At 39.2% G+C, this 26,480-nt stretch overlaps 1 protein-coding gene across 2 annotated transcripts in view; it reads left to right on the top strand.

Moving 5' to 3' along the window:
• psmd14 (proteasome 26S subunit, non-ATPase 14) overlaps positions 1-26,480 on the top strand; it is an 85,627-nt gene that overhangs the window by 57,528 nt on the left and 1,619 nt on the right. For both annotated transcript variants that reach the window (XM_067987377.1, XM_067987378.1), the window contains exons 7-10: positions 4,723-4,830; positions 9,076-9,150; positions 14,518-14,643; positions 14,820-14,882. In XM_067987377.1, coding sequence (XP_067843478.1) covers positions 4,723-4,830; positions 9,076-9,150; positions 14,518-14,643; positions 14,820-14,882 — 372 coding nt within the window. The remainder of the gene's footprint in view (positions 1-4,722; positions 4,831-9,075; positions 9,151-14,517; positions 14,644-14,819; positions 14,883-26,480) is intronic.

Raw genomic sequence — 26,480 nt, 5'->3', positions numbered from 1 at the left:
TTCTTCTACCAAAAAAACAATTACAATACAACTTCTCTATGAACTGCTAGTCTTGAATGGTTTGTGTTTATCTGTTTTCTTTCTTTAGGTGTAATTTCATGTAGGTGGTTATTTATGTGCTATTTGCCTCGGAGGACTCGCTAAAGTGATTGGGTCAATTTGCATTAAATGCTTCTATCCCTGAATGTGTTTCAAGTGAATTCATCTGTTCAGATTTTTAAGATTGAAGAGTTCAGTTATTGAGAAACATTTTTAGTTCACAGTTTAACAATATTATTGACAAAGATTGTACTGGGAAATAGTGGTCGCATATCTGTGACCAATTTTGAAGATTCTTTATACATTTCACACATTGCATTACACAAAGTGAATTTATTGAATTGCCCTGTAGTTCAGTTTTATTGCTGCTTTACATACAAAAACCTTAACAACTGACCTCAAAAGTAGGCCTGAATAATTGTTTTTAACATTAAGTGTGAATTCTTATCATTACTGCCCTTTCTGAACAGGTAGTGTAGTTGGTCACAAAATGTAAAAGGTTTAATTATAATATCGCAACCCTGATTTCACTCAGCGCCAAAAATACTTTTGTGGGGAACCTCACCGTTGGTGGCTTTGATTTTTTTAAAATGGCAAATACTAAAATATCTTTAAAAATGTTAACATTAATATAATTTTTCTTCATCTAAAGTTACATAATTTTACATTGAAAAATAGACCCAAAACAGGGTTTTTTTTTATAAATAGCAATGACTTGTTGAATTGATTTGTCATGTAACCTGCTCAATTTTATATTGTAAAATGGGTCTTAAAATCTAGGCGCACATATGTGGAAAAAATCACTCATTTCCTGAAGCTGACAGTTATGAGGGAACTGAGTTAACATCCTTAGATACAGTCAGTGTTTTAGTGATATAATGATTAATTCAGGCTTTTCAGTATTAGCCTCAACTCTCTAAGCAAGTTTTCCACTGATGGCGCATGCACTTATTGCTAAACAAAAATGTGTAATCCTTGAAAATGAATGGCACATTATTTGACCATGGGAGCCATTACACATGTTTTCAAAATCCATACATGCACATGATAGCAGAGATATAGATCAGGAGCAGGATTCCTTTCCGACTTTCCTCTCCCTAACTCAAGCACATACCAGAGATTCAACCTGGGTCCGCCCTGATCTGTGTGGCTTAGTTACTGAATAAACTTGCTGAAACATCGGGGAGCTCATTTTGATATTTGTAGAAGTAACACAAAAGACAGGAAATTCACAGCAGATCAATCGATGTTGGAAAGATAAAGAAAAGTTGATGTTTTGCTGTTACGCTTGATCAAAACTCCACATTAAGCACAGTTATGGAACCTTCTCGAGCTTTCTGAAAATTTAAATATATAATAACTACATTTTACTTGTCCTTCATATCATTAATATATCTAAGACAAACACTAAGTTAAACATGACCTGCCATTTTCACTATCCTTTTAACAAAGTTACATTTTTTGAACTATTCGCTTTGAACTAGATCCTTTAAAAAATCATTTCATTTTTTTTTATAACTGTAACTGGTAAGTTCATTGGTCTACAGTTTCCAGGTAGGTCTCTTGACCCCTTACAAATAATGAGTTATGCTAGCCACTTTTTAATCCTCTGGATTCTCTCTTAAATTTAGTGGGTGTACAAAGATATCAGTTCAAATTTCATTAATTTCCCAGTTCCGACCTCCTCCAAGACTAGATGGTGCATTTTTTCTATACCAAGAGGCTACAAAAACAGCATTTCAATTATAAAATGGAAGAATTTGATTCTGCCCTGTCTCGGCATGCAAATTACATTCCGGGAGTGGTTTTCAATTGCAAAGATGGTGACATCTGCTGAACACTGATGGAATATTGTTGGCACTTGGTTGCAGAATAACTACTACTAATTTTAAAATCTGCCAATGATAACTGGTTTTATAGAAATGATGAGTTGAAAGAAAGGCTTATTCTTAAGTTCCTGAAGATTTCTGCAATATCCAAATGATTTTATATCCTCTAAAGTTTGGTATGTTGTCCTGTGCATAGCCTCTTGTCCCTTTAGTGTAGTCATATTGAACAGATCTGTGAATTCTTTGAACGTATGAGCTGAGGTTAAGGAAGACAAATGTTGCTGCATTTAGAGCAAAATCAGTAGGTGCTTGAAGGTGGGGGGCGGGGTGGGTGAAGACTAGAAACTGGTTTATTTTTGAAGGAAAATATTAAAATCAATACATGGACTGTGAGCAGATTTAGGGAAACTCCTTTCTGTTTGCTCACTCACTGATGCTGAAATAAACAATATTACAGAAATAAAGCTACTTAAACATCAGGAATAGCTTTGTTATTGTAATAACTTTATACCTAAAACACTTTAAAACTTTATCTATGTTTGCCATCATCTCTTTTTCTTCTTTTATTTGTCTCTATTGTTTCTAAGTTTTACTCCATAATACCTTTTTGTTTTGGTATTTTAGCTTCAAAATCTTTTATTTGCCTTTCTTCTGCCTCCCTGCTTGCATTATTCATTTTGGTGGTGGGAGCAACTTTCTTAAAAAAAATGGATTTCATTGGCTGAAAACTAATTTCATAGGTTGATTTTCCAGCCATGAAAGCCTAGGTTCTGAAGATGGCCATGGTCGATGTGATCAGGTGATGAAAATTGCTTGAAAACTAGGACATGCTTGGAGCCCAAGAGTAAACTGTTTAGAAACCCCTGCAGGTGGGCGTTGCCTGAAAAAGTAAACTCATCAGCATGGAGCGTTAAATTACAACTGGTGAAATACAAATAAACTTGCTTAATAATGAATAAGTCTTAGCTGTATTTTAAGTGTCTCATTCAACTGGTTTAACATTTTCTGCAAACAGTGGATGGTATCAAAATATTTTTTCTGAACAACATTTAAAATGTTTTGATTCCGTTTGACCCAGAATTATTATTTATATTATCTTTCAGAAGGGGTGTTTACCCCATTTTTTTGACATGAAACACTCTACCCGGTAACATACAACACAGTGGAAGATAGCATTTTTTCCCGCTCACTCGAGATGGCAAAACAGGGGACAGAATAAATCAATAATTAGGACTGAATCATTGGACATTTTATGAATTTTGAAACAAAAGGACAGGAACTCATGGAAATAATTTTGAACTGCTGTAACAGTTTGTGTGGCCCATTTCATCTAAGTTTTATCAAGTAACTAATATCTGCTTACAGATAGTATGGGTTTGGTTTTATATTGCTGTATTAGTCCTAAGTAAAATGTTATTAAAAATGAGAATATTGTCCAATATCTGAAATACTAAGCTTCTGTAATAGTTAGTTGACTAAAACTACACCGTACTTCTTTCCTAATCTAATTAACTAATTCTGCTTCTAGATGTACTTGTGCCATTAATCCAGCATCTCCAATACATTTCTGTACTCGAATGCTATTTATTCCTGATCCACAGTGATCATTGTCAGGGTTAGTAAACTGAATTTGAACTGAATATTTCATATGCTTATCTTCACTATAAAAATGGAGGTTATGAAAATGTGATTTAAAAAAAATAACTGTGGAGAAAGGTAAACTGGATTCACCCGAGATGATGAGTACACATGTCTCGGGTAAAAGCAGCTAATAAGGGCTTAATGAGTGCAGTGATTGACCATGCATTTCTCTGTGGATGAGTAGTGTTCTTTCTTCCATAGCAGAAGCTGATTTGCTCCGACACTGGAAGTCTTGAGCTGGAAAAAGATTGCTTCCAGTGTCACCAGAGAGAAGTCTTGTCGTGGGCTAGGTATTTAGATGGAGACAGGGTAGAAACCCATAATTTTGTATAGTTGATGCATAAAAATGAAACTTTCTCAAATTTATTTTTATTTCAGATAGATTGCAAATATTGTGGCTCAAATGGAATATTTGGAATAAAACGTTCAAAGTTTATTTTTGTTATGTATGGATAGCATTGGGTAGTTTATTACTCTCTAATACTATAAATGTATCCATATTAATATTTTATTGATCCTGTAAAGCTAACTAGCTACAAAGTAACCTGTCGTGAATCACAGATGACCTTGCCATCAGTTTATCATGCTTTGTTTTTGTCCTGATTGTGACACTGATGAGGGACGTCTTAATCTATCAGACAAGGAACAGGCTCTTTACTTGGGCAGGATAAGCAAAGCCATATGACTAGAGTAGAATGCAAGAGGGAGTTCCTTGCTGGCTATAATTTTGTTGTCATTTCGAGTATTGTGATCATTTCATTGATGTGACAGGGCTGGGCTTTACATATAATCCCTTAGCCTGTGCTCACTTTCAGTCTTACTCACTCGCTGTCATTCATATTGATTAGATGGGATCTGGCTGGTAAATATATATATATATATGAAAGCAGACTAGTCAGCTATTGTATCAAGATCCAAAACATGTGGGTCATAAATAATTATTTGGATAACTAGGCTGTAAGATGAGCAAACACACTTTCATAACTATATATTCCCCCACTGATGCTGCATACAAATTATGTGTTTAATTGATGTCACCTTACATTACAAGTTATAAAGTGGTGTGCCGATGGCACAATCAGCAGGAAATTCCTTCTGTTTGGTTTTTCATTAAGTCTTTGTCTGGATAGGAGCCAAAGCCAGATGTGACACCAAGGTTTTACCATTCTCTTAAGCTAAAATGGAATTACTTTTCTTTCCTTCCTTCAAATAGGTTGTTATTGATGCCTTTAGACTGATCAATGCTAATATGATGGTGTTAGGACATGAGCCGAGGCAAACAACTTCAAATCTTGGTCATCTGAACAAGCCATCTATCCAGGTAAATATATCCAACTGTAAGTTAGCATTTCAGTTTATATGGTTAAAAGGAACAGTTTTCGAGAATGCAGATTTTATATTTTACCGTAGGAAGTATTTACTGAAGAGGAAAATTGGATCTTTCATGTTTTAAAAAGTCTCGTTTATATTATATCAGCCATACTCTTCAGTCCTACATATATTGCTCTAATATCATTCAGCCCTGGCCATTTCAGACTATTTTAGAACCCATATATCACTCTTTTTATCTGACTTCTTGATTTTCAAGCCCTAATTAATCACTATAATGAAAAAAGAGTATTAACGCTATTATAATATCAAGCATGAAGATCTGTGGGGGATCTCGACGTACTGTTTTAAGCTGTACTTTTATTGAAGTCTATAAAAAAATCTGTAAAAGATAATGAGCAGAAAATGTGCCAGGGGTTTTGACTGGGCACAGACAAGTCCATACATGCATGTTTCAGGAGAATAGTTCCCTGACCCTTTTATGGCTGTGTGGTAATGACCTCTCTCGTTAATTTCAAGACATTGTTCTGAATCATTCCTACAGGAATGGTATTCTATAGATACAGAGCTAAATCAATATGCAAGTAGAGTATTTTTGTGCCCTTTGATGGAACACATTTGTCTGCATCTGTTATTCAAGGAGGAATATCCATCTAAGGATAAGTGCATGCCATTTTTTGTTCCACAAAGACCAATTTTAAGAAAAACCTTGTTTTAAAATTATCCACAATTCAAGGATTTCTCCATAAAGTCCAGGTGACACCAATTTTAGGTAAGACGACATATTCTGGTAACATCAGACAAGAAATACAATGCAGTGAGTGAGTAGTCACCATCAGATTTTGTGGAGCACTTGTTTATTCAAACTGAAAGTTGTAGTTTTATTAATTCTAGGCCTGTTGTATTGTCTTTGTTAACCGATGGTAAAACTCAGCAGCAGTAAGGTTAGAAAAATAAAATGAAAAATTCCAAACAGCATATATAAACAAGAAGATTATAAATGTTGATGTTGGCTAGCAGACATATAAACTAATTAGCCTACATTGATCTTTAATAATGGAGAGGAACGGTCCTATTGTTAGAGGGAATCTTAAGAAGTACCTCTTAATGAAATTCAAAGAATTATGACTAACATTTTTCTTCATTTCTGTTGATTTTAAAATATACACACTTGTTAGCCAAGGGTTATATGGTTGATGGGAATAACTAAATCCAGGATTCAGCTTCACTTTTCAAGCTTCTAAGTCAAGTGAAACTTCAGCATACTACTGTGTAAGTTCAGTTAAACTCTCTTCGAGCCAGGGTAGACCTCACACTTTTGGCTTGTAAAGCTGCTATGGTGTCATCCAAAAGAATCAAACACCAAGGGACCTTAGTGATTGAAGCTTCTTTTGTTCTTTGGCATGAGGATTGGGTGAATCTTTGTTTCTGAGCCCCAAAATGGTTCTGATTATCTTGCTTTTATTCGTCTCTCCAGTCAAACAAGAAATTGTTATTTCACTGTTAACATTAAGAACACCACAACCTTCTTTAATATTTAGGAAGAACTAAAAATGATATAAGAAATAGGAGCAAGAGTAGGCCATACAGCCCCTGCTCTGCCATTCAGTAAGATTATTGCCAATCTTCTACCTCAACTCCACTTTGCCACCCTATCTCCATATCCCTTGACTCCCTTAGTGTCCAAAAATCTATTGATTTCAGTCTTGAATATACTCAATGACTGAACATCCACAGCTCTCTGGGGTAAAGAATTTAAAAGATTCACAACCCTCTGAGTGAAGAATTTTTTCCTCATCTCTGTCCTATCTCTTGAGACTATGACCCCGAGTTCTAGACTCTCTAGCCAAGGGAAACAGCCTCTCAGTATCTACCCTGTCAAGCCCTCTAAGAATTTTATATGTTTCAATGAGATCACCTCTCAATTCTTCTAAACTCCAGAGAATATAGACCCATTATATTCAATCTCTCCTCATAGGACAATGCTCTACATCTCTTCTTCACCCCCCCCCACTCCTCACCATTTCACCACCTATTAATCTAGACACTGGGTTCTCGATTTCCAATCAATACCTACCACACTGATTAGTAGACCACTGTGGGTTTTCATATATTGCCTGGGCATGCTCTAATCCACTGGAGCAGCAATGAGAAGGTATTTTTCATTTGTCCTTATCATTCTTGTAAGCAAAACAGTCAGTGGTGTAACCCTCACATTTCTACATGATGTTGGTCTATCGATCTTTTTGTTCAGTAATATGTGACTTGGCGAAGTTGTATTTGAACCTACTTTAAACCCAGGACCTACTTACCTGAAGTGTATTGTGGTAAAGGTAACCTGTATTATATGGAATATAATATACATAAAAACTATGCTGTCAGTAATCTTCCAATTCAAATTCTAATCTCAGTTAATCTTAGTTGTAATCATATATTTAATTGATACGTTTTGCTCAAGTACAGAAGTTTATGGTGACGAATTGTGAGGTGTACTGAAGGCTCCAGGGGCTCAGAGTTTGATTGACCTAGAAGGTCAATGAATGACTGTGTCAAGGCAGTGATTAATTGTAATTAAAATTGTAATCAACTTAAAATTCATACCTAGGTATTCTCTGTGTAACTTCTGTAAGTAATGTGCGTTAAAAATATTAATCTCCAAAAAAAGCTAATGCTTTAATTGCTCTTAAAAAGAAACAAATACCTTTTTTTAAGCATAGCATTGATCGTTGATAAAATTACAGTGTGCTAGCCTTCATACCCTGGACTATAGTTTCCTAATTCTGAAATGAATGGAATTGTTTTTTAGTGCATCATCTGAGTAGAATAGTCATTTTATAATGAAGGAACATCTATGTTTAATTCAAAAGCTATTTTTGTTTATAATGTACAGCTGGAGACGTTTATCCATCTTAAAGGAAATTAGTTTTTTTGGTCCATTTGGTGAACTTTGTCGCATATGTTCTGCAGTAAACTTAAGATTAGCCTTTTTAAACAGGAAAGAAGTAGGGAGGAGGTTATTGGATTAGTACAGGAGGGAATTATTGTAATTCTGGACAAAAATGTCAAAGAAGGCATAGTGATTTTCATAGGTGGATTCACAAGTTACTCATGGTATGTGGAGTATACTTTTTTAAAGAATATCCTAAAATTAATTAATTTTTAAAAAAATTATACATCATTATTTACAGATGGCTTGCTAGTGCTGTCAATGTCAATATTTTGACCTAGTTCCTGTGATTGAAACAACTAGGGTTGCAAGATAGATGTAGACAGCTGTACCATGTTATTTGTAAACAAAGGCATGCATGTGAATTATAAATCCCAGTTACAAAAATAAAATTTAATACAAAATGAGTTTAGATTTTTGAATTAATAATTTTAATTCAATAAAAAACAGATTGTATGAGAATATTGCTGCTCTTTTGCTCAATCCCCTCCTCAGTGGGTTTCTTCCCTCATTGGTCTTTTGTAGGCTATACACATTCTACAGCTAGGAACTCTTTGTACACACAAAACATTTTAAAAAGCATTGTATAAAGTGACTGGCCAGTTAACTGGTGCCATAATTTTCTCAGAGTTTCTGAGACTAGCTGCTGAGAAGAGTTATTTTCACTTTTTACTGGAGCACATTGGACCATATTGTGGAATAGTGGATTTGATTTCCCCCATTTCACTGAGCTCCTCATCTTGGCTACATTGCTGTGAGGAGGCACAAAGCTGAGGCCAGATGTTTCCTGTGACAAAGGAAAATTAGTGAGCAAGTTGTCCGAAAACTCCACTCATTCAACGTCTAACATTGATTCAGAGGAGTTATGAGTAAGAGGTGGGGGGGCGGTTGAGAAGGAGTTTGTCCCAAAAAAAATCAATAAAGTGATGTATTTTTCAGGTAAACCTTTGTAGACAAGATTGTTCTAAAATCTTATCTTGAAATTTTTCTTTTAAGTACGCTAATGAGTAGAGGAGATTGAATTTTTCTTTCAAATGAGTTTATGAATGAGTTCCACTTTGAGGATTATTTTCAAATCTGGTCATAATTGACTGTGATATTGTAAATTTGATGTGAGCAACACAAATTGTGTGTGCCTATAAAATGTGTTTGTACAGCAAATTGTTGCCAAGTACACCTTCTGTCAATTTTATTCTCGGCAAATAAATTGAAAGATTATGCAGGTTAGCTCAGTCGTGTAGTTGTGCCCATTCCTATTGTTCAACTATGATTTTTGTACTTTTTTTTTAGGCTTTGATTCATGGATTAAACAGACATTACTACTCTATCACCATCAATTACCGGAAGAATGAACTTGAGCAAAAGGCAAGTTAATTATTAACCTTAATTTTATGTTTTTTAAAATTATTTTTGATTTACAATTGTTTTACCATTAGTGTGACATGGTGCATTATATGTGTCATATCATAGATTGTCAAAACGTTAACTATGGATTATCCTTAATCACCCTTCACTTTTGCCATTATATAGCAACTGCTTCATAATATAATACAACTATTATAGTTGTCATAATGTGGTGAGCAGACTTTATGTATTATCATTGTTCTGACCAACTCCGAGGGACAACAGTTAGAAACTTGATAATTAATGTAGCATCGGTGGAACAGCCCAGTTGTACACTGTGGAGGAAAAATCTCAGCAACACTACGATTTTAAGATGTTTTCACGTACAACATAAATCGTATGAATCCATCCCCGAAAAAGATACAAGGCAAGATTGTTTTCTCTTGTTAGCTGCCGCTGTTTCACGACTTCAGTTGCACTACTATGTGGCAAAAGGTTCCCATGTTTCTCACTTGTACTTCGATTTTCATTCTTTTCTCAGCAACTGTTTCCTTTAATCTATAATTTTTGGGGGTTTTAATTATTTTCATTGTGCCACATATTGTGGTGTGAATTATCTGCATACTTTGAAGTCTTGTTCAGGTTATTCCCTGTGATTATTGCCTTCATTACCACCCCACAAGGTTTGGTGTTAAGACCTGAAATTATCATAGTTTTTCCTTTAGAGGAAGGTGAAGAATAAATTAAAAACTTAAACTAATCTTTTAAAGAGGAGGTTTTGAGTCTAGATCAACATGACTGTACTGATTGAACACAAAATGACCTAGGGACGATGGCCATCCTGCCCTTATGACAAAAATGGAAGCGTTCTAGGTCAGAGAGAGGCTCCATGTGAGCCATTGAGGAAATCAGAATTGAACAGATCCAAATCTGTGGCCAAGATGTCCATGTCACCTCCTGGAACAAGAGTGAAAGGATCGGTGTAACCTGACACAGCTGAAATCACCTAAACATCAATTCTCATCATCTCTACTGAGTCCTACATTACGGGGTTTGACTCATCACCTTGATTTCTCAGTTTTTTAAAAAGTTGGAATAATCCATCTTTGGTGCAGGATTAAAAGAAAAGATTGTCCAGCGGGATATTTGACACTTGGAAACCTACCAACATGCTTAAGAATCTCCAAATCAAATTACTAAAAATTCACACTAGTAGACTTTCCATTTGTATGCTATGGAACATGCTTTCTCCTTTATAGGAATGCACCCTATTCAGGTAAGCCTTGAGAACAGGTGCAAGTTGGCAAGAACCAAGTATAAGGGGTGTTTACTTGGGGTAAGTTTAGGGCTAGCTTCACCTAAAGTTCTGAATTAAAGTGGTACAATGCAAGTAACAGCTTTTGGATGTGGATTTAAAAAAAAAATGCTATGGAGAAGTTGAGGATGACAAAGAGGATAATGCAACACAGTTGCAGAGAATATCTTTGTGATTTTGGCCAGAGCATCCTTAATATTATAAGCATGGTAGAAGTCAGGCTGAAGGGATTTTAATGGAATTTCGGAAGAGGTGGGCGTGGAGCTGGGAGATGACGACAGGTTCGAGAACCTTACGAGGAAAGGGAGGTTAAAGATCGGCAGCAGTTGGAGGGGACAGAAGGACGGAGAGGGGAGATGATAGTAGATTCGAAATGGAGAAGGGTGATTCCTTAGCAAAAGGCGTAATTAACAACGTCAGCAAACGTGGGGCCCAGGAAAAGTAGTTGGGTGGGGATGGGATTGAGGGAGCAGGAGATGACCCCTACTCTCTGCTTCTGTTTGCATCAGCATAGCCTTCTCTCTGAGTTAATTTTTTTTTATTATTCATTCATGGGATGTGGGCGTCGCTGGCAAGGCCTATTTGCCCTTGAGAAGGTGGTGGTATGTCGCCTTCTTGAACCGCTGCAGCCCATTTGGTGAAGCTACTCCCACAGTGCTGTTAGGTGGGGAGTTCCATGATTTTGACCCAGTGATGATAAAGGAACGGCGATATATTTTCAAGTCAGGATGGTGTGTGACTTGGAGGGGAATGTGCAGGTGGTGGTGTTCCCATGCGCCTGCTGCCCTTGTCCTTCTAGGTGGTAGAGGTCACGGGTTTGGGAGGTGCTGTCGAAGAAGCTGTGGTGAGTTGCTGCAGTGCATCTTGTAGATAGTACACATTGCAGCCACAGTGCACTGGTGGTAGAGGGAATGAATGTTTTAGGTGGTGGATGGGGTACCAATCAAGTGGGCTGCTTTGTCCTGGATGAATCAACTCCACCGCGATGTGCCTGGGTCCTATTTTCTGGAGCTTGTTTCACCTGCAACCTGTTTTTAGCAGCACTTCCCTTCCGGGGAGAGGGGAGAAGAACTCTCCTGGTGGCAAACTCACAGCCTGGCATTCCACATTGTTTCAAAACAAACCATTAACAATAAATGCACTGTTCCAGCCTTAATAGTTCAATCATTGTTACATTAATAAAATATGCTAAAACCGCTAAACAATAACATTCTAAATAAATGGAGATGAACTAAATCGATGAAGCAAGGGGAAGTAACTGAAAACATTCATCATCCTTTTGCTTGTACGTTTAGGACTACCCTGTCTATTAGGGCATTGGTTTACGAGGTTATCTGGAGCTGAATAGGAAAAATTTCAGCCCTCAGTGATGGTTCTATGCCTCCTGGTTGTACCAATGAGTGGCACCTTAGAGTAATGTGAAACTACTTTGCTCAATTATTGGATTACTGGGTCTGCCCATCACCAGATTGGTTACCTTGGAGGCAATTCAACCCCAAAGTGCGCTCATTTACTTCCCTGCCCCCAAGGAGGATAGCCATTGGACAACTAATAAGCAAGGGCTTGACCATTGCTAAGTAGATGCCAGTAATTTCTTCTGAGCAGTGTGGTGAACACTACAACTTGCCTTAAATGTGTGATTGTATTGCCACCATTTGCCTGACCACACAAATGTCATCAAATGGTGATTTCACTAATTGGAGATGCAGACAGTACTCATCGCCAACTGGTTAATCCAGCTACAAGGTTAATAGGTGGAAGAATTCTGTCTTGAGTCAGCTGCTTGGTTATGTAATTGTGGATTTGAATTGGTACTCTTGCTGAACCAGCAGAGATCCATATTGAATAAATGAGCTCAATAGTAGACTATTTGGAAATTATATTGAACAATTCAAGGTCTAATGTGACATCTGAAATACAACATAACCTTAGTATTTGAATAAACACCTCCAAAAGGAAAAGTTCAAGATTCAACTTTGCCCAGATAATTCATACATGAGTGACAATGTACACTTTAAGGATTAATAATTTTGCACAGCCATTTAGCTGTAGCATTGGACATACATTAAACCTATGGTCCACTGACTATCTACCTCTCCCCATTTTTCTCAAAAAATTCTCGTAGTCTGTCAGGATATTAGTTCCTGTATAGCACCAAACAGTTTTGAAATTTAATGTAAATTCCATGATATGTACCTTGAGAGCTTTATCCTATTGCATAACTATGTATTTCTGCGAGTGGAAACAATCGATTCATTGTTTGCCTCTTATGGAGACAAATCATTAGATGAAGATTATGGTCATGGAACAACATTTAGCTAAATGGGTAGAATGCACTTTACTTGTGATTTGGGGTTTTTTACCCCAAATCACAAGTAAAGTGTCTTCAGATGAAATTTGAGGTAGTAGATAGAAAAACTGTTTCATTACTAGATCATTAGGTCTGTCATCTCATTCGATTTCATTTCTATCACATATCAGCAAACGCAAGTAGCCCAAATGCTCCCTGCACTTCTCAGTGCTGCATGCCCCTGGACCCATAGAGATTTCTAGGCCTTTTTCACCTGACTTTTTTTGGAAGATGGGGAAAATGATTTATGTCACCAGCTGGCTCGTTGTTTCCTCTTTCTTGATTCATTTAGCATTGTGTCATTGCTTTAGAAACTGTTTAAGTACTGGCTAATATACATGTTTTGTGCTAGGGTGAGAATGTCTTAAGAGATTACAAATGCTACTTTTTACCAAAACACGTGAAAACTTTTTAAGTGGTACATGAAAGTGTTTTCTGGCACAGTGGACATTTTGGAAAAGTTTCACCGTAGATCAAGATTGTTACCAAGCCTCCAAAAATGGAAATAAAAAATATGCTGTTGGCTGTTACACTGAGTACCAATGCTAGTTGGCCAGAAATGCATTCCTAAAGGAGTGAGGTTCTTATCTAAAGGATGGTGCTATGCTGCGGGCATTCCCTTAACATGTTGATCATCTAAAACTTAGAAGCCAAATATTGCTGAAAAGCTTTCACAATCAACCAGTGGGTCATTCTGTTGCAGGTCAGATAAGTCAATTCCATACTACTAGCTAATGTAGACGAAGAGGGAGGGTGAGACAATTTTGAAAATAGTGTCAAATATGAACACCTTTATTACCAAATATAAGTTGAAAGAACTTAGGGGCATGGTGTGTGTAGAAGACTAAGTGAAGACAATTTTTTTCAATGAATATGTGTATCCTCTATAAAAACATTTCCTGCACATACCTACTTTTCACCCTTCATCCTTGTATGTTGTGGTAAAAAGGAGGGTTTATACACACTGGACAAGAGGATTGTAGTATGTTAGGATATGAAATCCTATGGGGCAAATGTATGTTCACCTGTGAGATTTGACTCACGGTATATGGAAGTGGCCTTTTGAAAATAAAAATTTGTACATCTTTGAAATATCTACCAATACTAGGACTGCACTTATTTCTGCTTTTTAAAAAAACTGACTATGGACACTGTAAGGAGTTTAGTAAATTAAGTTATAGCAATGCAAATATTATCATCTGAAATGTAACCTGGAAGATTGAGTTGTTATTATTGGGTGATGCTGTCTGGGTGGTTTGTAGAGGATTTATGAGTGCCTTTCCAAGGCTCTTCCTTAGGCATGTTGGAATCATGGATAGAGAACAGCAGACCTAAATTAAAGCAGAATGCGCTGCAGAAATGTAATCTTCTTGGATTTAGCATCAATTTAATATACGAACGTCACAAACTTAACACTCTCCAAGTGACAAAGCTGTTCCAGACCTATCACTCAGACATTAATCATTGGAATTAATGGGGCACAATCTCTGTGACAAGTGGTTACCCACCTTATGATGGGGAGAGGGCAGTGTGAAGTGTTGGAGTACCATCATCTGATGGCATAGCTCTAGCCTACCACAGGATAGAATTTTAATTGTCACTTGTGCTAGATTTTCAAATGACTGTTGTAGTCCATTAATGTTTAAGATTCTAAGTTATGCTGAAATCCTGCTTCTGACTGTTCAGTAAATCAACATTTATCAGGTTTTATTCTCTACTGCAGATGTTGTTGAACTTGCATAAGAAAAGTTGGATGGAAGGTCTAACACTTCAGGACTACAGTGAGCATTGTAAACTTAATGAAACGGTTGTGAAAGAAATGCTGGAATTGGCCAAGAACTACAACAAGGTAAAGAACAATAATATTAAAGAACTATAACTCCTCTATACTAGTAAGACTATTGCATGCCAAAATTTGTGTTACTCCTTGCTTCTATTTTTTTAAAATCCCATAGTAAATTACCTTAAATGTTCTGGTGAGATGATGATAAACTGTGTACAATTCAATATTTATTTCCCTTACAGGCTGTAGAGGAGGAGGATAAAATGACTCCCGAACAACTGGCAATTAAAAATGTTGGGAAACAAGTGAGTATGGAATGTCTGAATAACCTGGAGCATGCTTTTCCCATAATCAATTTAATCATAAATTAATCGATGATCAGGATGAGTTGCGTTTATGTACAATCCTGAGTTCCTTTGGAAGCACTGTGAATAAGTGCATAAATCCTCATATAGATCTTCTTTGGCATTGCTCACAGGTAAGCTGGTTAGCCTCAAACTTAGTTAATCCTTTAAGCCCACTGCTCAGGTATCCCTTGGGGAACCATAGATGTTTTCAGCATAGAAGGCGGGCGTTGTGCCCATCGTATCTGTGCCGACTCTTTGCAAGAGCAATCCAATTGTCCTGCACTCTCCCAAATAGCTCTGCTTCAAATGTTTATTTGCTCTTTCCTCAATATATGCAAAGGTCTTTGCTTCAACCATTCCCTGTGACAAAGCATTTCATGCTGTAACAAATGCCTATGTAAGAAAAGTTCTCCTAACCTCTCTCCTCACAAAGTTAAATTGATGATCCCTCATCACTGACTTGCCAACCAGAGGAAACCGTCTTTCCCTATTTACCCCATCAACACCTGTCATAATTTAAAAATAAAATTGTACTAATTTCCTCTTGGGCTTCTCTGCTGCTGTGAAAGTAATCCCTGTATCACAAATCTCTTAAAACTATAGCTTCTCATCCTGATGAATCTACACTGTCTGCTATCTGTGGTTTTAGTGTCCTTTCTATGATTGGGCACCCAAAACTGCATGTGGTGTAACCATTGCTTTGTACACATTTCTCATAGTGTATTTGCTCTTGTACTCTGTATCGCTGTTTATAAAATCCAGAATGCTACTGGTCTTATTTTTAATGGCCTTCTCTTTCTGCACTTGCACTTTCAATGAATTATGTACTTACACCTCAAGGTGTCTATATTTGGCCACACCCTTCAGTATCATTCCATTTAGTGTAGACTCCCATTCTTTATTTTTCTTCCAAAATGTGTTACCTGACACTTCTTTGCTTAAATTGCATCTTCCACCTGTCTGCTCATTCCACTAACCTGCCTATGTATTTCCTATGTCTGTAAAAGTCCTCTTCACTGTTTGCCAAACCCCCTACTTTTATGTAGCCTGCAAATTTTGATATTGTGCTCCTACACTGATCCCTGTGATATGCCACTTCCACCCTTCTCCAAATTGAGCAACACCCATTAACCCTTTTGTTTCATGTCTGCCAACCAACTTTCTATCCATGTTGCTAAATTTCCTCATAAGCCATGTGTCTGAATATTTGTAACAGGCCTGTGAGACAACTTATCATATGCCTTCTGAAGATCTATATACACTATCTACTACATGCCGTTTATCTATGCAGTCACTTACTTCAAAAAAAAATTGTCAAACACGACTTGCCTACAACAAATCCATGTTGGCTGTTCTCAATTATCCTACAGATCTCTAAATGCTCACTAATTTGATTTTGATTTATGGAGTTGAAAAGCTAACCTACAACTGGCGTTAGACTAATTGGTCTACAGTCATCCAGTTTAATCTTCTTTCTTGAACAGATGTATTATTGACTCTCCTCCATTCTCCTGACACAATGTACGTGAAAAATTGTTGTCAGAGTCTCTGCTATCTCCTCTCTGACTTCCTTCAAGACCCCAGACTTGGTAACCTGACCCCTTTGAGTAATGCTAATTTTTTCAGAACCGATTCCTTTTCTACAGTTATTTCTAACAATTTTTCCACATCCTCCTCCAGTACATCTATATTCTCACTTCCACTATCGTTTTGTAACACTGATGCAAAATATGTATTTGGTAGCTCCATACCTCCAACCTCCACAACTAGATTACCCTTTCAACCCTTAGCACTCCTACCTTAATAATTATTTGACTTTTAATATATTAATAAAATCAGACTGTTTTCTTTTGTATGATCTGCTAGATATTTTTTCATATTCCTTTTAGCCCTTCTAATCTCCCTTTTTATTTGTCCACTAGATTTTCTATGTTCTGCATGAATTTCTTTTCTATTGTTATCCCTTTTAAGTTTGTTTAGTTTTAATCTTTATCCATGGAAATGTATACTTTGATGTGCTCTCCTCAACTTTTAGGAATGTATCTATTTTGTGCTTTTATTGATCTCATCTTTTAAGATCCCTTCCTATCTCACTGAACATTGCCTTTTTTCAGTCCAGCATTGATCCTTTTCTATCTTCAAATTTGGCCTAATAATGTTGTGGTCACTATTTCCCAGATTTTTTCCGATTCACGTCAGTTATTTGTCCCAGTCTACTTTTGGATAGTCAAATACCACTGGCTTATTGTTCTTGCATATCTCTCTGAACTTTCTACAAATCTCCCTTATATCTTAACTGCACTGTTTGGTGGCCTGTGATGCACACTGAAAATTGTACTATTTCCCTTCCTATCCCCAACTCTTTATGTGGATTTTGTCTTACTACAACACCCTAGAACACCCTTATATTCTAGCACTATGATAGTATCTTTTATTAATACTGCTACCTCCCTTTCCTTCCCCTATCTCTCCTGAAAATATTACCAGGAATAAGGTCCTCCGTCCTGTGCAAACCTAAGCCACATCTCCATTATACCTACTCCATCATACTGCTCCATAGATATTAATGCTCCAGACTCAGATTTTGTTTTGAATTTTTTGTTTATTCACAAATATCATTCAATCCTGACTCCAATTTTCTAGCAGTCTTACTCTCTAATTCCTCCTCCTTCTGATCTGATGTTTTACTTTGCTGTTTTTCTCTTTCCTACAACTCTTGCCCCTTTTGTTTTCTTTTCAGTTTCCTTATCTTGTTTTGACCCTCCCCTGTGCCATATTAATTTAAACTGTCCCTCACTAGTTATTCTCCTAGCGAGGATATTGGCCCCAGCCTTGTTCAGGTGAAGCTCATCCGTCATGTACAGGCTTTTAAAAAAAATTCGTTCATGGGATGTGGGTGTCGCTGGCGAGGCCGGCATTTATTGCCCATCCCTAATTGCCCTTGAGCCGCCTTCTTGAACCGCTGCAGTCCGTGTGGTGAAGGTTCTTCCATAGTGCTGTTAGGAAGGGAGTTCCAGGATTTTGACCCAGCGACGATGAAGGAACGGCGATATATTTCCAAGTCGGGATGGTGTGTGACTTGGAGGGGAACGTGCAGGTGGTGTTGTTCCCACGTGCCTGCTGCTCTTGTCCTTCTAGGAGGTAGAGGTCGCGGGTTTGGGAGGTGCTGTCGAAGAAGCCTTGGTGAGTTGCTGCAGTGCATCCTGTGGATGGTACACACTGCAGCCACAGTGCGCCAGTGGTGAAGGGAGTGAATGTTTAGGGTGGTGGATGGGGTGCCAATCAAGCGGGCTGCTTTATCTTGGATGTACAGGCTACTCCTGTCTCAACTGGTCCCAGTGTCCCAGGAACTTGAACCCTTCCCTACTACACTGTCTCTACAGCCATGCATTTATGTCCCTCCTCATGCTGTTCTTATAGTGATTATCACATGGCATTGGGAGTAATCGTGAGATTGCTACCCTTGAGAGGTCCTGCTCACAAAATTTTCTCCTAATTCCTAAAATTCCCCTTTCAGGACTTTAATTCTCTTCCTTCTATGTCATTGGTTCCAACGTAGAGGTGGTAATCCAGATTACTACATGAACCAAATGCTAATTGGCATGGGGATAAACAGATCAGGAAAGTGAATCTGTCCCTGAAAGAGCAATGTGAGAAGGAGGGGTTCCAGTTCATGGAACACTGGCACCAGTACTGGGACCCAACTGAAAGGGTAAATAGAACTGTAGAAAGGACTTCAAACTAATAAAAAGGAACCGGGAGGGTGGGGGTGGCATCAGGTGGATATAATGCTAAACTAACTATTAAAAAAGAAGGAATGACAGCAAAGGTCAGAGTACAAAAAGAGATCAAAAAATAACAAATACTTAGGGAACAGAAAAGGTTATGGCACGTAATAATAAAATACCTGATAAAAAAATAAAGCAGAAGTAATGAAAAATTAGAGCATATTAAATTCTCTGTATAGCAATGTACAGAGCATTGGCAATAAATAGAAGTGAGGAAATAGATGCAATAGGGATATTGGAAACATGGCTACAGACCGGAATGGATTGGCATTTAAATATTACTGGCTATAATATATTTAGAAATGATAGGGAAGGAAGAAGGGCTGGTGGATAGTTGTGTTAATCAGAAATAACATAATTATATCCTTTCCTGCTACTGCCATTAACAAAGAGAGAAGACAGAAGCCATGTCGATTGAGATAAATGATGGGATGGGATTGGTCACACTATTACTACAGACCACCAAATAGTGGAAAGGAAGTGGAGGGAGAATTATGTAGGCGAATATATGAAATGAGTATAAAACATGGGAGATTTCAATTATCCCCAAATAAACTGGCAGGGAGAAAAAGTGAAAGGGGAAAAGGGGATGGAATTTTTACTGTGTGTACAAGACTACTATCTGACCCAATATGTAAGAAGCCCAACGTGAGGAAGCACTGCTTAGAACTAGTAATGGGAAATGAACCAGAGCAGATAAGAGAAGTAAGCGTGGGAGAACATTTAGGAAGTGGTAATCACAATATAATATGGTTTAAGATAATGATTGAGAGATATAGATAGTACAAAGACAAAAGTAATAGGTTAGAAAAAAGCCAACTATGTGGGAATGAGGGTGGAGCTAAAGGAAGGTAACGGGAGAAAAATATTGAGAGGTAGGACAACTGTGGGCAATATTTAAGGGGGAAATTAATTGAGTTCCGAAGAAATATATTCCACTAAAAGTAATAAAACAAGCTAGCTAAGAATGAGATGCCATGGATAAATAAAGAGGTGAATATAAAATTGAATCTAAAGTATATGCAAAGTACATAAACAATAAACAGAAGATGACAAGGGAAAGTTTAGGAAAGAGGTAAAAAGACAATTAGGTAGGCAAAGAGTACACATAAAATGAATATATCTAAGAATATAAAAATAAATAATAAAATATTCTATAGGCACATAAGTATCAAAAGGAGAATTAGGATAGGGACACTAAGGGATGAGCAAGATAAACTCAAGTGTTGATACTGAAATCGTAGGGATACTGAGTAGATACCTTGTGTAAGTTTTCACTGACAGAGAAAATGACAATAGTAGAAGAAGTCAAGAGAGAAATTATACCAATTAAGATAGAAAGAAAGGAGATACTAGCCAAACTTACGGAAAGTAAAACTTTGGGTCCAGGTGGCTTTCACCCGTAGATGCTCAAAATAAACTAGGGAAGAGATAGCAGAGGCACTAGCATCCATATATAAAAATTTATTAGAAAAAGGAATAGTGTTAGAGGACTGGTGAACATCAAATGTAATTCCTATCTTCAAAAGGGGAGATATAACTAATCCAGGGAACTGTAGATCAGTTGGCTTAATGTCAGTGGTAGGAAAGATACTAGGATTTTACAAAACATCGAGAGATGAAGAATGTAATAAAAAAAAAAGTCAGCATGGATTTCTAAAAGGAGGATCATGTTTAACCTACCTTATTGAATTATTTGAAGAAGTAACAAAAGAGTAGACAAGGGCATCATATTGGATGTGGTATACATGGTCTACAGAGGGCTTTCAATAAGTTGCCACATAAGAAACATGACAGAGATCAGGGCATGTGAAGTCGGGCCAGGTAGCAGAATAAATTGAAAGATGGGTAAATTTTTTCAGACTGGCAGAAAGTGGGAAGTGGTGTCCCACAGGGAGCCGTGCTGGGACCAGTGTTGTTCACCATGTACGTAAATGATTTGGACTCAAATTCGAGGTATCGTGTTGAACTTTGCAGATGATACCAAATTGACAGGAAGACATAAACAGAATGAGTGGACAAATGGCAAATTAAATTCAATATAGTGAAGTGTGAGGAGGTTCATTTTGGTAGGAAGAATAAACACACCACTTATTCCTTGGAAGGTAAGAAACTAAACAGAGTAGAGGAGCAAAGAGATCTGGGAATACAGATACATAAATTGCTAAAAGTAGCAAATTGATATGGCCATAAAGAATGCAAACAAAGTACAGGGGTTCATTTCGACAGGAATAGAATGCAAAAGCAGGGAGGTAATGTTAAATTTATATAAAACCTTGGTTAAACCATACTTGGAGTTCTGGTCTCCATATGACAAAAAGGATATTGAAGCACTGGGGAATGTCCAGAAAAGATTTACAAGGATATTACCAGAATTGAAAGAATGCAAAATCATCAGGAACGAATGAGCAGGCTGGGGCTTTTTTTTCTGCAAAAGAGGAGACCTGAAAGAGGTCTTTAAAATTATGAAGGGGTTCGAGAGGATGGATGTGGGGAAAACTGTTTCCACTTGTAGGTGAGTCCAGAACATGGAGGCATAAATATAAGATCAAAATACAAGACCACTAACAGATCAAATAAAGAATTTAGGAGGATTTAAAAAAAAAAAATAAAAGAAAGACTTGCATTTGTATAGAATCTTTCATGACCTCAGGATGCCCCGAAGCGCTTTACAACTAATGAAGTACTTTTGAAGTTTAATCACTTCAGTAGTGCAGGAAATGTGACTGCCAATTTGCGAACAGCAAGGTCCCACAAACAGCAATGAGATAATGATCAGATAATCTGTTTTTTACTGATGTTAGTTGAGGGATAAATATTGGCCAGGACACTGGGAAGAACTCCCCTGCCCTTCAAATAGTGTCATGGGATCCTTTACGTCCGCCTGAAGGCAGAAGGGGTCTCGGTTTAACATCCCATCCAAAAGAAGGCACCTCTGACACTGCAGCACTTGAGTGTCGGCCTTCAATATGTGCTCAAGTCTTTGGAATGGGACGAACCCACAACCTTCTGACTGAGGTGAGAGTGCTACCACTGAGCCAAGGCTGGCACCCAAGGCACAGAGTGGTGAGAATGTGGAACTCGCTGCCACATGAAGTGGTTGAAGCAGATAACATTGATGCATTTAAGGGGCGGCTTAGTGCATACATGAGGGAGAATGGAATTTTATTTATTTATTTATTTTTTTTATTCGTTCACGGGATGTGGGCGTCGCTGGCAAGGCCAGCATTTATTGCCCATCCCTAATTGCCCTTGAGAAGGTGGTGGTGAGCCGCCTTCGTGAACCGCTGCAGTCCGTGTGGTGACGGTTCTCCCACAGTGCTGTTAGGAAGGGAGTTCCAGGATTTTGACCCAGCGACAATGAAGGAACGGCGATATATTTCCAAGTCGGGATGGTGTGTGACTTGGAGGGGAACGTGCAGGTGGTGTTGTTCCCATGCGCCTGCTGCCCTTGTCCTTCTAGGTGGTAGAGGTCGCGGGTTTGGGAGGTGCTGTCGAAGAAGCCTTGGCGAGTTGCTGCAGTGCATCCTGTGGATGGTGCATACTGCAGCCACAGTGCGCCGGTGGTGAAGGGAGTGAATGTTTAGGGTGGTGGATGGGGTGCCAATCAAGCGGGCTGCTTTATCTTGGATGGTGTCGAGCTTCTTGAGTGTTGTTGGAGCTGCACTCATCCAGGCAAGTGGAGAGTATTCCATCACACTCCTGACTTGTGCCTTGTAGATGGTGGAAAGGCTTTGGGGAGTCAGGAGGTGAGTCACTCGCCGCAGAATACCCAGCCTCTGACCTGCTCTCGTAGCCACAGTATTTATAAAATGCTGGTCCAGTTAAGTTTCTGGTCAATCGTGACCCCCAGGATGTTGATGGTGGGGGATTCGGCGATGGTAATGCCGTTGAATGTCAAGGGGAGGTGGTTAGACTCTCTCTTGTTGGAGATGGTCATTCCCTGGCACTTATCTGGCGCGAATGTTACTTGCCACTTATGAGCCCAAGCCTGGATGTTGTCCAGGTCTTGCTGCATGCAGGCTCGGACTGCTTCATTATCTGAGGGGTTGCGAATGGAACTGAACACTGTGCAGTCATCAGCGAACATCCCCATTTCTGACCTTATGATGGAGGGAAGGTCATTGATGAAGCAGCTGAAGATGGTTGGGCCTAGGACACTGCCCTGAGGAACTCCTGCAGCAATGCCCTGGGGCTGAGATGATTGGCCTCCAACAACCACTACCATCTTCCTTTGTGCTAGGTATGACTCCAGCCACTGGAGAGTTTTCCCCCTGATTCCCATTGACTTCAATTTTACGAGGGCTCCTTGGTGCCACACTCGGTCAAATGCTGCCTTGATGTCAAGGGCAGTCACTCTCACCTCACCTCTGGAATTCAGCTCTTTTGTCCATGTTTGGACCAAGGCTGTAATGAGGTCTGGAGCAGAGTGGTCCTGGCGGAACCCAAACTGAGCATCGGTGAGCAGGTTATTGGTGAGTAAGTGCCGCTTGATAGCACTGTCGACGACACCTTCCATCACTTTGCTGATGATTGAGAGTAGACTGATGGGGCGGTAATTGGCCGGATTGGATTTGTCCTGCTTTTTGTGGACAGGACATACCTGGGCAATTTTCCACATTGTCGGGTGGATGCCAGTGTTGTAGCTGTACTGGAACAGCTTGGCTGGAGGCGCAGCTAGTTCTGGAGCACAAGTCTTCAGCACTACAGCTGGGATGTTGTCAGGGCCCATAGCCTTTGCTGTATCCAGTGCACTCAGCCGTTTCTTGATATCACGTGGAGTGAATCGAATTGGCCGAAGACTGGCTTCCGTGATGGTGGGGATATCGGGAGGAGGCTGAGATGGATTATCCACTCGGCACTTCTGGCTGAAGATGGTTGCAAACGCTTCAGCCTTGTCTTTTGCACTCACATGCTGGACTCCGCCATCATTGAGAATGGGGATGTTTGCAGAGCCTCCTCCTCCCGTTAGTTGTTTAATTGTCCACCACCATTCACGACTGGATGTGGCAGGACTGCAGAGCTTTGATCTGATCCGTTGGTTGTGGAGTCGCTTAGCTCTGTCTATAGCATGTTGCTTCCGCTGTTTAGCATGCATGTAGTCCTGAGTTGGAGCTTCACCAGGTTGGCACCTCATTTTTAGGTACGCCTGGTGCTGCTCCTGGCATGCTCTTCTACACTCCTCATTGAACCAGGGTTGATCCCCTGGCTTGTTGGTAATGGTAGAGTGAGGAATATGCCGGGCCATGAGGTTACAGATTGTGCTGGAATACAATTCTGCTGCTGATGGCCCACAGCGCCTCATGGATGCCCAGTTTTGAGCTGCTAGATCTGTTCTGAATCTATCCCATTTAGCACGGGTGGTTGTGCCACACAACACGTTGGATGGTGTCCTCAGTGCGAAGACGGGATTTCATCTCCACGAGGACTGTGCGGTGGTCACTCCTACCAATACTGTCATGGACAGATGCATTTGCGACAGGTAGATTGGTGAGGACGAGGTCACCACCTGCCGCAGGCCCAGTCTAGCAGCTGTGTCCTTCAGGACTCGGCCAGCTCGGTCAGTCGTGGTGCTACCGAGCCACTCTTGGTGATGGACATTGAAGTCCCCCACCCAGAGTACATTCTGTGCCCTTGCTACCCTCAGTGCTTCCTCCAAGTGGTGTTCAACATGAAGGAGGACTGATTCATCAGCTGAGGGAGGATGGTAGGTGGTAATCAGCAGGAGGTTTCCTTGCCCATGTTTGACCTGATGCCATGAGATTTCATGGGGTCCAGAGTCAATGTTGAGGACTCCCAGGGCCACTCCCTCCTGACTGTATATCACTGTACCGCCACCTCTGGTGGGTCTGTCCTGCCGGTGGGACAGGACATACCCAGGGATGGTGATGGAAGAGTCTGGGACGTTGGCTGAAAGATATGATTCTGTGAGTATGGCTATGTCAGGCTGTTGCTTGACTAGTCTGTGGGACAGCTCTCCCAATTTTGGCACAAGTCCCCAGATGTTAGTAAGGAGGACCTTGCAGGGTCGACTGGGCTTGGTGTTTTGCCGTTGTCGTGTCCGGTGCCGGGTGGTCCGTCCGGTTTTATTCTTATTATGACTTTTCGTAGCGAGATTTTACAACTGAGTGGCTTGCTCGGCCATTTCAGAGGGCAATTAAGAATCAACCACATTGCTGTGGGTCTGGAGTCACATGTAGGCCAGACCGGGTAAGGGCGGCAGGCTTCCTTCCCTGAAGGACATTAGTGAACCAGATGGGTTTTTACGACAATCCGGTAGTTTCATGGCCATCATTACTGATACTAGTATTTTAATTCCAGATTTTTTATTTAATTAATTGAATTTAAATTCGCCAGCTGCCGTGGCGGGATTTGAACTCATGACTCTGGATTTTAGTCCAGGCCTCTGGATTACTAGCCCAGTAACATAACCACTATGCTACCGTACCCCATGGAGGCAGGCAGAAAGAGGTAATTAAAGTGGGAGGAGGCTCATATGGAGCATAAACACCGACATAGATCCGTTGGGCTGAGTGGCCTGTTTTTGTGCTGTAGATTCTAAGTAATTCTATGAAACATGACGTCTGGCTGTTCTCTTTTCAACACCAAATTTTTTTGCACTAGCTCTTTGGTGTTGTGGTTTTTTTTATGGTTGCACTTCTCCGAGTTATCATCGCCACAGGTATTCAGTACTGAATTTTCAGCTTTCGGGATCCCTACACTGTTTTCTGTTTCGTCGTCTGACCCTGATGGATGGTCACCCGCTTCCCTTCCTGACTAACTCATTATGCCTGTGAGGTGACCATCTCATGGAATGTGCATTCTAAGAACCCTTCAACCTCCTGGGTTGTCAGAGTGTCGTCAGCTGCTGCTGAAGCTCAGAAACCTTGAGCTTGAGTGCAAACAGTCAGGGAGACTTTCTGCACGTGTGGTCATCCGGGACAGCAGAAAAATCCAGGACCTCCCTTATCGTTCAGGCACCACACAATACAGGTTTCAACTGTTTCCTTCCAACTTTCCTTACCAAACTATTTTTTTCTCAAATTTTAGAAATGTACACACCAATTCATATACTTGAACCCCTCAAATATGATTTTAGACAAACTGTACCTCAAGGCTGAACTCCCATTGAGGCAAAACTCCACACTCAAATGCCCTTTGACAGTCCATTAATCTGTCACTAGTAATCTCAAATTTATACTGTGATAACTTGCACAATAGCCCAATTACCACAGGAAAAATCAGTAAATCAGAATAGCTCGTCACACCAGCCCACAGGTAAGGTACCAAATGAACAAATTTAAACAGTTCCTATTATTGAGCAGCTAAAATGAAGTTAATTAAAGTCAAAATACAATAAAATAAATAAGATTTCAGTACATATGTTCCAGAACATTAATAGCTGATACCCTTTAGTGAATTCTAAACTGTATTCCAGTCTGAGAATTCTGGTGACTATTGTTTGAATCCCTCCTCTGGGCTACTGTTTGAGATGTATTCTGTAGTCTTTAGGTATGAACACTATGCAGAAATTATTTCCTTTTCTAATTAGGAATGTTCAAGTTAAAGGGCCTTAATTTTTATGCAGAAATTATTTCCTTTTCTAATCGGGAAAGTTCAAGTTAAAGGGCCTTAATTTTCATACTTTGTAATTGCTTTGTTTTTAAAAGCTGTAAATCATTTTCACAGCTACATTGTATAAAGCTGGACTGCTAACTGAAAAATGTTACTGGAAAATATAGGCATTATAATGGTCAGTTATAGATGT

The sequence above is a fragment of the Heptranchias perlo genome, chromosome 7 (assembly GCF_035084215.1).
Source record: "Heptranchias perlo isolate sHepPer1 chromosome 7, sHepPer1.hap1, whole genome shotgun sequence".
Classification (NCBI taxonomy): domain Eukaryota; kingdom Metazoa; phylum Chordata; class Chondrichthyes; order Hexanchiformes; family Hexanchidae; genus Heptranchias; species Heptranchias perlo.
Note: the sequence above shows the minus strand (reverse complement) of the source record. Positions and strands in the feature narration are given on the sequence as shown.